Source organism: Bos indicus x Bos taurus, chromosome 3, assembly GCF_003369695.1.
Source record: "Bos indicus x Bos taurus breed Angus x Brahman F1 hybrid chromosome 3, Bos_hybrid_MaternalHap_v2.0, whole genome shotgun sequence".
Taxonomy (NCBI): domain Eukaryota; kingdom Metazoa; phylum Chordata; class Mammalia; order Artiodactyla; family Bovidae; genus Bos; species Bos indicus x Bos taurus.
Window position 1 is genome coordinate 43,214,653 of NC_040078.1, and position 13,130 is coordinate 43,227,782.

A 13,130-nucleotide genomic window follows, 5' to 3' on the forward strand; every position below is an offset into this window, starting at 1 on the left:
AAAAAAAAAGCCACTTTTGGTAACCAAGCTCACAATGCCAGTAAGAAAAATGCCAGTTATTAGGAAGTATTCTAGTATAGACTTGATTCAACTAGCTCCCCCGGTAGCTCAGTCGGTAAAGAGCCTGCCTGCAGTGCAGGAGACCTGTGTTCTATTCTGGGTCGGGAAGATCCCCTGGAAAAGGAAATGGCAAACCACTCCAGTGTCCTTGCCTGGAAAATCCCATAGATAGAGGAGCCTGGTGGGCTGCAGTCCACGGGATCGCAAAGAGTCGGGCACGACTGAGCGACTAACACTTGCTTCTACAGAGTCTTGCATGTATAGAAATGTCCCGTTTTCTATAATCAAGCGATTACAATACGAGTTGAAGGAAGGTTTGTTTGTTTCCTACTTAACTCTTCCGATCTTAGTTCAACCAAAATTTCTCCAGGTAGTGCCCTTCCTTTATGTTTCCTTAACACACTCTATCTCCCCCATTACTTGGGCTGAAAAGATGATCGTTGTTGGCGCATAAGTACTTGCACAGCAGTGCCCCACCCAACTTTTTCCCTGAAATTAAATTTGGGACGGCCCACTCCCCACTTCGCTCCCCTCCCCCTCAGCAGTGCCCTCCACCCACCCCTGGGGGTTTTCTCAGCCCCGCCCCGCTCCCTGGTTGGCTGTCAGGTGGGGGCGCGCCTCCCCGCCCCCAGTCTGTCCGCGGCTGAGGCAACTCCTCCAACCTCAGAGCAGTTGCCATTTCCGGCGTAAGATGGCTGCAGCGCTTGTGCTGAGGACCTGGAGCCGGGCTGCGGGGCAGCTGGTAAGTACGTTGGGCCCATCTGGGGTTGGGACGGAGTGGTTTATTTGGAGTTGCCTGGGAGAGATGATTTGGTTTTTCCTCCGAGTGCCTCGCGTACAGGGCTCGCGTGATGGAGAGGTGGAGGGATGTATGCAAAACCAAGGGCAGCGACGGTGGCGAACCAACCTGTCTGGAAACCCAGTCTCTCGATCTATACCAAGGCGCCCATCTATCGTGACTCGTTCTCCCTCCCGCTTCATTTGCACCCCAAAGCCCAGCTGGTCTTTGCCCAATAGCTTTTCGTTGAGCACCATCTGGGTACCGGGCATTGTGTTTGGCACTGGGGATACTGAAATATACTATATTCGTCAAACATTTATTGAGCACCACTTTGTTTCAGAACTGATAATACGACCCCTCTCCTCGAGGAATTTACAATCTAGAGGAAGAGACTGGGCAAGAAAACCGTAACACCATAGGCCCTTGCCTCCGAGCATCTAGGAGGCTCGTTTCCTTCTTTGGACTTAGACTTGTCTCCCATGTTTGCACCAGTATCTTTCCAACCTTTTAAATCACCAGAGCTACGACCCACCAACATTTCCCCTTCATTTCTCCCCTTTCATACAGCCTTTTAGCACCAAACAGTTAACATCCCAGTGATCGTAGTGTTTCATCTATTTGCATAGAGTTGTTTTTTTTTTTTTTCTTCCTGGGTCCGCTGTTCCGGATTTTCCTACAGCGTTTGATCCCTGATCTTACAAAAACCTTTCAAAAGCTTGCTCTATACCAGGTACCAGGAATTGGGGATGGAAATATGTATAAGAAAGACACTGATCTCTGCCCTCTCAGAGTTTAATTACATCTTCGTGGTGGGGCATAGCGGGGAGAGAGAGAGAGAGACATTAGACAAACAATTACAGCACTGCGTGAAAAGATGGCGCAAGTACATATAACTACAGGAACGCATAGAAGGGGTCTTGCGGGGTCACAAGTTTCCCAATGGATAGTATGTAATTTGAAATTTGTGACAACTAATTAGGAGATAAGGCTTCCCAGGTGGCGCCGTGTTTAAAAAAAAAATCCTCCTGCCAATGCAGGAGACTTTAAATGTTCCATCCCTGGATGGTGAAGATACCCTGGAGGAGGAAATGGCAACCCACTCCAGTACTCTTGCCTGGAGAGTCCCATGGACAGAGGAGCCTGGTGGGCTCCAGTCCATGTCGTTGCAAAGGGCTGGATGTGACTGAGCACAGACACAAAAAGGAGGTAACCAGGAGAAATAAGTTCTCCACAGCACCTCACTAGATATTCTTTTGAAAGTTCTTCATCCTTTTCTGTGACACCAGCTTCCCAATATTCTTCCTACATCTCTGAACACTTCATCCCAATCTTCTCCACTTTCCCTGATCAACTTTTAATCACTGGTGTTTCTCAGGATTGTGACTTTGGCCATCTGTGTACTTCTTGCAGTTCCTGGGTTACCTCATCCACTTTGAATTTTAGTTGCCATTTATATGCTGATGATCCCCCAGTCTTCCAGCCAGCTCTATTGCAGACCCATATATCTTACTGCCCTGAAAATCTCCAAATGTCATGTATATTAGGTATTTTTCAGCTGTAGGTAATAAACCCAACCAGTAAATGGGAAATTATCTGTGTATACAAAGCAGATGAAAGTTAGATGGCAGCTGGGATTGATTAAGTGGCTCATCATTATCAGGGCTCTACAACTTTGTATTCAGGGCAGGAAGGAGGAAGAGGAGGTACCAGCCAGACTCACTGATAGTGATGTAACTTGGCCACTACTAGCCCAAGAGAGTTTGGAAGGGCTAGCCTTTAGCTGTTTCACAGTGATTCCTATAATGCCTCCAAGATACATCAGACTCTAGGCTCTAGAACTAAACCCTCAAACCTGTTTCTTGTAGCCTAGAAGTCTCTCAAAAATCTAGTCATTGTTCTACACCTTGTCGCCAGCTGCAGATATCCTGGACCTTCCTCAATTGGACTTTCTGCCTCTAATGTTGTACTTTTCCAACCTATTCTCCAGAGCATGGCCAGAGTCATTTTATAAAGTAGGACATAAATTTAAGAGTGTCATTTCCTTGCTTAAAACTGCTCTCAGCAAAATATTCAGAATTCAAATGACTATGAAGCTATTTATGATCTGAATCTTTCCAATCTCTCCAGGCTTCGTTCCTTACTGCTGCTGCTGCTGCTAAGTCACTTCAGTTGTGTCCGACTCTGTGTGACCCCATAGACGGCAGCCACCAGGCTCCCCCATCCCTGGGATTCTCCAGCCAAGAACACTGGAGTGGGTTGCCATTTCCTTCTCCAATGCAGGAAAGTGAAGTCGATCAGTCGTATCCGACCCTCAGCGACCCCATGGACTGCAGCCTACCAGGCTCCTCTATCCATGGGATTTTCCAGGCACCTAAAACCCAGTCTTGAAACGTCACCCTTAGCTCACTCTAAGCTATGCTAGAAGAATATTGAACAATTTCAGTTAATTAAGCACATTGTTCTCCCTTCTTCTCTATCCTCCAGACCTTTGCACATATATTTCCTCTTTTCCAAAGACTCTTGCCTTACTTCCCTATAGCCTTATCTGCAACACATTTTACCCCTTGGCTGACTCCTACTCATCCCTTAGGTCTTGCTTCACTTTCTCCAGGTAAGTTTTCTCCTTTGTGTTTTCTTAACACTACTTCTCCCCTTCTCCCATTATGACACTATTGTAATTACCGGTAGTCCTGTTTTTATCTTTCATAGTATGGGCTACACATTCCATAAAAGAAGGAATCACAGCAATTTTGTTCTCTGATCCTAAGTGCTTGGCACATAGTAGGTACTCAGTGAACCTTTGTTGAACTGCTTAGTAAAAAAGTCTGTTTTTTTCCATGTGTTATTAAAAAAATCATAAACAGCAAGAGATCTTACCACCTAAATTATTAAGAAAGCCTTATTATATTATGTCTATACTTTCCTATGGCATCATGCATTTGACTCTTGATTACTTACCCTATCATCCTGAATTTATCTATTTTGTCTGTCTTCCTGCAGTAATTTGAATTCAGAGACTATTCTATTTCTTATTTAGCTTTGAATTCATGAGTGCAGAATAATCCTGTCTTTATAGTGTGCTCAACGACTGCCTAATGAATTATTACTAATTTATTTCCTTATTATGAGAGTCTGTTAAATCCTCTTTTCATTACTTTTTATTTTTTGCTGTGTTGTTTGTATAAAAAAAGTCTTTCCCTACTTGAAAAATTTTTTTTCTCCTTCTCCCTTCCTTTTTATCCTTTTAGTCAGCAGCTTCACTACTGTGTTTTAGCCTTCTCTTAATAGACATCCAATTGCTAGTAATCATTTTGCATTTATGTTGCTTTCTTTCTTTTTCCAGTCATTATCTCAGCAAAGAGCCTGTGATTTCATGACTCAAATACAATAATAGTTTCTTAACTTTGTCCTTTCTCTTCAGGCATTGTTGTTAGTATTGTTTAGTCACTAAGACTCTTTTACGACCCCATGGACTGTAGCTCAGGCTCCTGTGTCCATGGGATTTCCCAGACAAGAATACTGGAGTAGGTTGCCATTTCCTTCTCCAGAGGATCTTTCCAGCGCAGGGATCAAACCCACATTTCCTGCACTGGCAGGTGGATTCTGTACCACTGAGCCAACAGAGAAGCCCCTCCAGGCTTTACTGTTATAATCTAATAAACACATATACACATACATACTCACAATAACCCATAATGTGTGAGTTCAAACTCCTCGATCTCACATTTCCAGTCATCAACAATTTGGTCCTTGAGCTCCTTCCATTGCTGCCTTTGATAAATTTGATCAAGCCATATCATACAACTCAGCATTAAAAAAATGGGCAAAATTGAATAGGCATATTTCCAAAGAAGAAATGCAGATGGTCAACAGGCACATGAAAAGATGCTCAATATTGCTAATCATCAGGGAAATGCAAAGTAAAACCACATTGGGATATCATATCACCTCACACCTGTCAAAATGGCTATCATCAAAAAGAACCCAAAAAACAAATGTTGGCAAGGATGTGGAGAAAAGGGAGCCCTCATACACTGTTGGTGCAAATGTAAATTGGTGCAGCCACTGTGGAAAACAGTAGGGAGGTTTGTCAAAAAACTAAAAATAGAACTACCATGTTACCCAGCAGTGCCACTCCTGGGTACATATCTGAAAAAACAAAACAGTAATTTGAAAAGGTACATATACTGTAATGTTCATAGCAACATTGTTTATAATTTCTAAGATATGGAAGCAACCTAAGTGTCTGTCCACAGATGAATGGTTCAAGAAGACATGAGATACTACTCAGCTATAGAAAAGAATGAAAATTTTGCCATTTGCAACAACATGAATGGGCTTGAAAAGCATTATGCTAAGTGAAATAAGTCAGAGAGAAAAAGGTACTATATGATATTGCTTATGTGTAGATTTTATGTAAAATTTTTGGGCTCCAAAATCACTGCAGATGTTGATTGCAGCCATGAAATTAAAAGACGCTACTCTTTGGAAGGAAAGTTATAACCAACCTAGACAGCATATTAAAAAGCAGAGACATTCCTTTGTCAACAAAGGTCTGTCTAGTCAAGGCTATGGTTTTTCCAGTGGTCATGTATGGATGTGAGAGTTGGACTGTGAAGAAAGCTGAGTGCCGAAGAATTGATGCTTTTGAACTGTGGTGTTGGAGAAGACTCTTGAGAGTCCCTTGGATGCAGGAGATCCAACCAGTCCATTCTAAAGGAGATTGCTCTTGGGTGTTCTTTGGAAGGAATGATGCTGAAGCTGAAACTCCAGTACTTTGGCCACCTCATGTGAAGAGTTGACTCATTGGAAAAGACTCTGATGCTGGGAGGGATTGAGGACAGGAGGAGAAGGGGACGACAGAGGATGAGATGGCTGGATGGCATCACCGACTCAATGGACATGAGTTTGAGTGAACTCTGGGAGTTGGTGATGGACAGGGAGGCCTGGCATGCTGCAATTGATGGGGTCACAAAGAGTTGGACACGACTGAGCTACTGAACTGAACTGAACTGATGTGTAGAATCTAAAAAATACAATAAACTAGTAAATAGGACAAAAAAAGAAGCAGACTTGAAGATATAGAGAACAAGCTAGTGGTTTCCAGTGGAAGGGAGGGCAATGTAGGGTAGGAGTATGGAAGATATAAGATGGGTTCAAGGATGTATTGTACAAAATGGGGAATATAGTCAAAACTTTGTAATAATTTTAAACTGTAATATTTTTAAATTGTATAAAAATTTTAAAAAGTGTGATGTAGTTAATCAGGGATTTCCTGGGCAAAAATACTGGAATATTTTTGGAATAGTGTGTTGCCATAACATTTCATATCATTGAAATGTTAACTTTCAAAAAAAATTGTACCTTTTACACACTTAGATTATATATATATGATTTATCAAATGAAATACATTCAGCCCTACTTTAATTTTTTTTTCTGTAACATTGTATTATACTAAAATTTTATATAAAATAGTTAAATTTAATCTATGAATTACTGTAAGAAAACATTTGGGTACAATACTACATGTGTTTTTCAGTGTATTTAAATGCTAGCAGTCACTTTTAACTTTTTTATTTTATGTTGGAGTATAGTTGATTAACAATGTTGTGTTAGTTTCAGGTGTACAGCAAAGTGAATCAGTTATATATTTTTCAAATTCTTTTCCCATTTAGGTTGTTACATTAATATTGAGCAGAGTCTTCTGTGCTATACCGTAGGTCCTTGTTGGTTATTAATTTTAAATTTAGCAGTGTCTACCTGTCAATCCCAGACCCCATCTGTCCCTACTCCACACTGACCCCTCCCCTTGTTAACCCTAAGTTCATTTTCTAAGTCTGGAAATCTGTTTCTGTTCTGTAAATAGGTACATTTGTATCTTTTTTTTTTTTTGATTCTGCAGATAAGTGGTATCGTACAATATTTGTCTTTCTCTGCCTTACGGACTTCACTCATTATGAAAGCCTGTAGGTCCACCCATGTTGCTACAAATGGCATTATTTCATTCTTTTTAATGGCTGAGTAATATTCCATTACATATATGTACCACATCTTTATCCATTGATCTGTTGATAGACATTTAGGTTGCTTCCGTGTCTTGGCTGTTGTAAATAGTAGCAGTCACTTTTTATTTCAGGAAGTCTTTAATGACTCAAATATACTTACACTGATGTGTTTATATAGAATACACTTAAAATTTTTTTACTTTCATAGGGATTTTTAGTCAAGGATAATAAGCATATGGGCAAATCAGACTCTGCTACTGCTGCTGCTGCTGCTAAGTCGCTTCAGTCGTGTCCGACTCTCTGCGACCCCGTAGACGGCAGCCCACCAGGCTCCCCCGTCCCTGGGATTCTCCAGGCAAGAACACTGGAGTGGGTTGCCATTTCCTTCTCCAATGCATGAAAGTGAAAAGTGAAAGTGAAGTCGCTCAGTCGTGTCTGACTCTTAGCGACCCCATGGACTGCAGCCTACCAGGCTCCTCTGCCCATGGGGTTTTCCAGGCAAGAGTACTGGAGTGGGTTGCCATTGCCTTCTCCGAAATCAGACTCTAAGGATATAATTTTACTAAACAAATGAGCAACAATATATTCTGTGTGCTAGGGTTTGAATTCCTTTGGTTTCTTGACCAGAAATACTTCTAAACTCATCACTGATGCCAAGTATTCTGATTTCGGCCTAGATTATTTCATATTGTTTGCATTGTGATAATGATTGTTCTACTTTTAGAATAAACTTGAAATTCAGTTTATATTTAGAGACAAGCCATTAAGATAATTTCTAAAAGCTCTTTTTTTTTTTTAAAGTTCTTAATTTTTTGTTTTCTCATCTCTAGATTTGTGTCCGCTACTTTGAAACATGTGGTAACGTTCATGTTTTGAAGCCAAAATATGTGTGTTTCTTTGGTTATCCTCCATTCAAGTACAGTCATCCATATCAGTGGCTAAAAACAACTGCTGGTAAGTATGATCTCAAAATAGCCTATACAAAATAATGTTTTGTATATTTATTCAGTAATTGAAGACTTACCACAGTAAAAGAGTTGACCTTTTAGTTTTAGTCTGGCCCTCCTTGCTCTCCACACATCTATCCAATTCTCATTTTCTTTTCTTTTTTTTTTTTTTGCACCCCCACCTCCCATTCCCCTTTCACATACTTTCCCTTAATACTGGGTCTCTATAATGCTGTGAATGTGTTCTCTGTGTTTAACATCTAAGTGTTCTCTTGGGTCCTCTGTTCTTTATCATATGACTTACCTAAATGCAATAGTCAGCACTGATATGACTTAAGTTGTTGATTTAGTGGACTGTGTCCTTCTACTCACTGTATTATTATTTTTGTTCTCTGAGGCACTCAATCTGTCATGTTAAGATAGCGTGATGAAAGCAATGTGAGGTGCTCCTCAAGAGGAAGTTCTCTGGCTTCCACCACTTAATTACCTTTCTTCAACTTTTTCTACTCTTGCAAAGAACTTGAGACTTTAAGTATTAGATATGGCAAAAGGAGGAAAAAAAACATTTTTTTTCTGCTGTTCTGTTCAGGGTTCTATTTAGAACCCTGGTGACCCTAGACCTTTGTTCCATCATTAAGCTTTTGACCGATACTTGGTGCCTTAGTCTGTGCTGGTGATGGGGGGAGAAAAAAGGATTTCAGCGGAATCTAACCCCTGATATAAATTAGTCCTCCTATTCCTTGTGTATGTCATCGTCCACAGCACCCGAAAATATGTAAACCATATCTTCACCATTAAGAAGAAGATTTCTATTTTTAAAAGTTGATCTTTTCTCTTCTCAGAGAAAATAAAGGCAATTCAAGCAGAAACTCCAACTTCTTACTCTAGTCTCTAAACACAAGCTTTGGGTTTATTTATTTATTTATTTTTAATTTGATTTATTTTTAACACCAAAAACAATTTGTATTGGGGAATATAGCCAATTAACAATGTTGTGGTAGTTTTGGGTGAACAGTGAAGGGACCCAGGCTTTGGATTCTTTGGTCTACCAGGTGCTAGCTATGTGACCATAAGCAAATTACTTAATTTGTCTGTTTAATCATCTGGAAACAGAGTAATCATAGTATTATACAACTTTGTTTTGTTGTGAGAGTACAGCCATTCAACACAGATAACTGATTGATCACCTACTATGTGCCAAGGGCATTGCTGTACATACTTAGGATATATCCTCTTCCTATTATTCCCTAACGCAGTAAACAATTAAGCTAGAAACCTGGAGCCATCCTGATTCTTGTCTCATATCGAGTTGACTACAAAGATCTAGTGATATTATATCTTGTATATTTTTTAAACCTGTCTTCTCCTTTTCAGACAGCTTTGAAAATATATAAATATGTTAAATTCTATACTTCAATTTCTTATCTACAATAACCTCCTGTTTTCTCTGCACCCCTTCCCAACCTTTTCTATCACACCCCTGCCAAGGATATTTTTCTCTGAAATTGTAGATACAAAGTTACAGATGTGAAATTGTAGATGAGACTCCTTATCAGCTAATTATTGCTAAATAATAACCTTCCCCACAACTTAGTGGCTTACAGGAACAATGATTTATTGTTCCTTAGCACCTTGGGGGTTGGTTGGGTGTGCAGTTCCTCTGCTGGTTTCACCTGGGCTCACTAGTGTGACTAGATTCAGCTACAAGGTCTTCTGGGTTAGAAGGTTCAAGGTGGTCTTATTCATATGTCTGACAGTTGGTGCTGTGTTTTGGCTGGGGCATCTCTTTTTTCTCCTCCACTTAGCATCTCTCATCCTCCAGTAACCTAGACCAGCTTCCTTCTGTGGGGATTTCAAGACACATTCCAGGAGAAAGAAGGGGGAGTCTGAGAGGTCATAGGGAGGCTTGTAATTTCAGAACTCACACTTTACTTCTGCTATATTCTATTGGTCAGAACAAGTCATGGGCCAGCATAGATTTAAGTAGTGGTAAAGTAAACTTTACCGTTTTGGGGAACAGCTTCAAAAGAATTTAAGACCATATTTATTTACCACTGATTCCTGATTACCTGGGCTTTCCTGATAGCTCAGTTGGTAAAGAATCCTCCTGCACCACAGGAGACCTTGGTTTGATTCCTGGGTTGGGAAGATCCTTTGGAAAAGGGATAGGCTACCCACTCCAGTATTCTTGGGCTTCGCTTGTGGCTCAGCTGGTAAAGAATCCGCCTGCAATGCGGGAAACCTGGGTTCGATCTCTGGGTTGGGAAGATCCCCTGGAGAAGGGAAAGGCTACCTACTCCAGTATTGTGACCTGGAGAATTCCATGGACTGTGTAGTCCATGGGTATAGTCCATGGGATCACAAAGAGCTGGACATGACTAAGCAACTTGCATTTTCACTTTCCTGATTACCTCTAGGATAAATTCCAAACACCCCACTTCCTCATGGCACACAAAGTCTTAAGCCCGGGCTTATTTCTTGCCACGTATCCTTTCATCAGCTGTACAGAACTGTTTGTCATTCCCTGACCATGCTCTACGTTATCGTATTTCCATGCCCTTGCACAAGCTGTTCCTTACATAATATTGCTTTTTGTAGAGGTGCCATGGTATAATTACTTGTCATTTTTTGGTTACTTCAGTTAGTTTCCAGTTCTTACGTAACTCCATGATAACTATTCCTGAGCAGAAATCTTTGTGTACCTCTCTATTTCTTCAGGGGAAAAAAATCTTAAAATTACTTATGGAATCAAAGATACAGAGTTTTTTTTTTTTTTTTTAAGGTTTTTGATACTTAATGCCAAAACTGTTTTTCAAAAGGGTTCGCATTTATACTATGAGCAGCAGGCTGTGAGAACACAACTTACTGGAATGGAAACAAAAGGCCATTCTTATCAAAATATTTTTGTATTTCTTAAGTACTAATCTCATATTTCTTAAAGAAAAGTTTCCTACCTTAACATGTGTTTTATAAGCAATTTTGTTTAATAGTATTCTAATCATTGGAAAGGACCCTGATGCTGGGAAAGATTGAGGGCAGGAGGAGAAGAGGACGAGATGGTTGGATGGCATCACCGACTCAATAGACATGAGTTTGACCAAATTCTAGAAGATAGTGAAGGATAGGGAAGCCTGGCATGCTTCAGTCCATGGGGTCCCAAAGAGTTGAACATGACTGAGCGACTGAACAAAGAAAAAGAGAGAGGAGCATTCTTCAGTCACTTCAGAGCTATTCATTAATTTAGAAAAGCGAGAGGATCCATACACACTTTCTGTTGACCAGAAATAATGTCTGTCTTGGGAATAATTACCATAAAGTATCATTGGCATCTATGTGTCATAAAAAGGATGTAGAACTTCAAAAAGGAGTTTTAAAAAAAAATGGAAAGATGACATAGAAAACTAAAATTTAATAAGCTGGCAGAACATTATTTGGGCAGATTAAGAATTTCCCAAGTCTTCTAATATGGATCTGCCTGATTTTTAGGCACTGGGAGTGAAAAGAGTTATATGAAGACAAGAGATTTTAAGAGCGGGTCATTAATGTTTATTATAGTTTCATAACATAAAGCAAGGAAATCCAGCTGAATCTGCCTTTGTACAATATCCAGTTCTATTTTTTGTTCATTGCTATTAGTGCAAAATCTCATTTGTTGGAACGGCCTTCTATACTCTTGTAAAACAACATTATTTTGGAAATTGGAAAATGATAATTCTTTGGCAGTATCAACAGGTCTTTGTCACTGAGTAATTTATATAAATCTTTGATGGTTATGAATGATGGTTATGCTTTTAAACATTATAAAATGCTGTTTTGAATCTATGAAATAGAATAGTTTCTGCCTCTGTTTGAGAATATTTTCTAATTTTAGATGTTAAAGTATCTGTCTATTAGCAGTACATTATGTATTTAATGACCATCATTTCTTATTTGTTTTGGAAGCTCTCCAGGGACAGATTGTTCAGTTCAAACTCTCAGACATTGGAGAAGGTATTAGAGAAGTAACTGTTAAAGAATGGTAAGTTATTCTGAAATTTTTTTAAGTAAGTATAAAAGTAATTTGAGTACAAATAAATAGCAATCTATTTAAATTGAAATACCTTTCTTTATAACATAAAATATATATTTTTTAAGCTTTAAGGTAAATCTAGTTTATGTTGCCAATATACTGGTGGCACAGTTCATCATACATCAGGGCATTTTATTCAGTGTAATTTATTAAGGTTTGTTTTTTCCTCTTTTTAAGTTTTTTTTTCACTGCCTACTCTTCACTTCAGCTAAAAATAGATAAATTAGTCTCTAAAAGATGCTAAGTTGATATGAACATGTGTTTTGAAAAGCTGTTAATGAATGAACTTAGAGCTTCTTTCCAAACTGTTTTAAAATCGTTATGTAGTCTAAGGTGTGTTTATTAAAAATGATTTCAGCAAGAATGCAAGTACATTTGACTCACCATTACCTGAGAGTTTGCCTATATTTTTATAAAATATTAAAACAAAAGATATGAATCAAAGAATACTGTTTCAAAGGTTTTAAAAAAAAGTAAAAAAGAAAGAGGCTTGAAACAAAAATTAAAAAGACCTCTACTTAGGCATCCTTCTACCCCTTTTCTTTCTTTCCCTTTCTGGAAAAACAGAAACACCTCCGAGTACTGAACTAATTTTCAAAGGTTTCAAGAACTAGCAGTTAAGGTGAGTCAATAGATTGTCTCCCACAATTTTATACTGTTAAAGATCCTTTTAAGAACCTCGTTTAGATACCTAAACATTCTTTCCTTGTAGTTTTCATTATAATTGCTCTGTAGGTTAGGAGAGAACCATAATCACAGAAATGTACCTTGCAATTGTGTCTCTGTGGCATTGTGGGATCAAGGAAAGAGTGATGGATCTCAGGTCAGAAGAGGCTGACTCTGAAATTAATTAGCCATGTTAGAGATAAAGACAAAGAACTCAAACTACAATTTATAAAAGTATAGTAAATGTATATTGAGGACATCAGTTTTTAAAATTTAATTCTAGAAATAATAGGTATCCCTTAAAATGTGATGAAGGCTGAGACAATAAAAGAAAATAACACTTTTAAAATACATTTTTCATATTTCATCTAAGAAATGGGTGAGGCAGAAAAACCTGATACATTAATTAAATTTTTGGATTATAAATTACAAATATTTCATTGTTTTTTAAAAATTTATACTTCTTAAAGAAGCATCAAAGAACCTCTGAAAGCCATTGTAGTCTCTTCTGAAACATCCTTCAGTGTATCATTTGGGACTCAATACTGGGCTCCATGGATACTCATCTAATTCAGTGTAGCATTTTTATTGTTTCAGATGA

General features: G+C 38.9%; 1 protein-coding gene across 1 annotated transcript in view; it reads left to right on the forward strand.

Moving 5' to 3' along the window:
- Window positions 1-694: 694 nt before the first annotated feature.
- Window positions 695-13,130, forward strand: part of DBT (dihydrolipoamide branched chain transacylase E2) — a 40,590-nt gene continuing 28,154 nt past the window's right edge. The window contains exons 1-3 of the mRNA XM_027536402.1: window positions 695-802; window positions 7,678-7,801; window positions 11,737-11,812. Coding sequence (XP_027392203.1) covers window positions 752-802; window positions 7,678-7,801; window positions 11,737-11,812 — 251 coding nt within the window. The 5' untranslated portion in view covers window positions 695-751. The remainder of the gene's footprint in view (window positions 803-7,677; window positions 7,802-11,736; window positions 11,813-13,130) is intronic.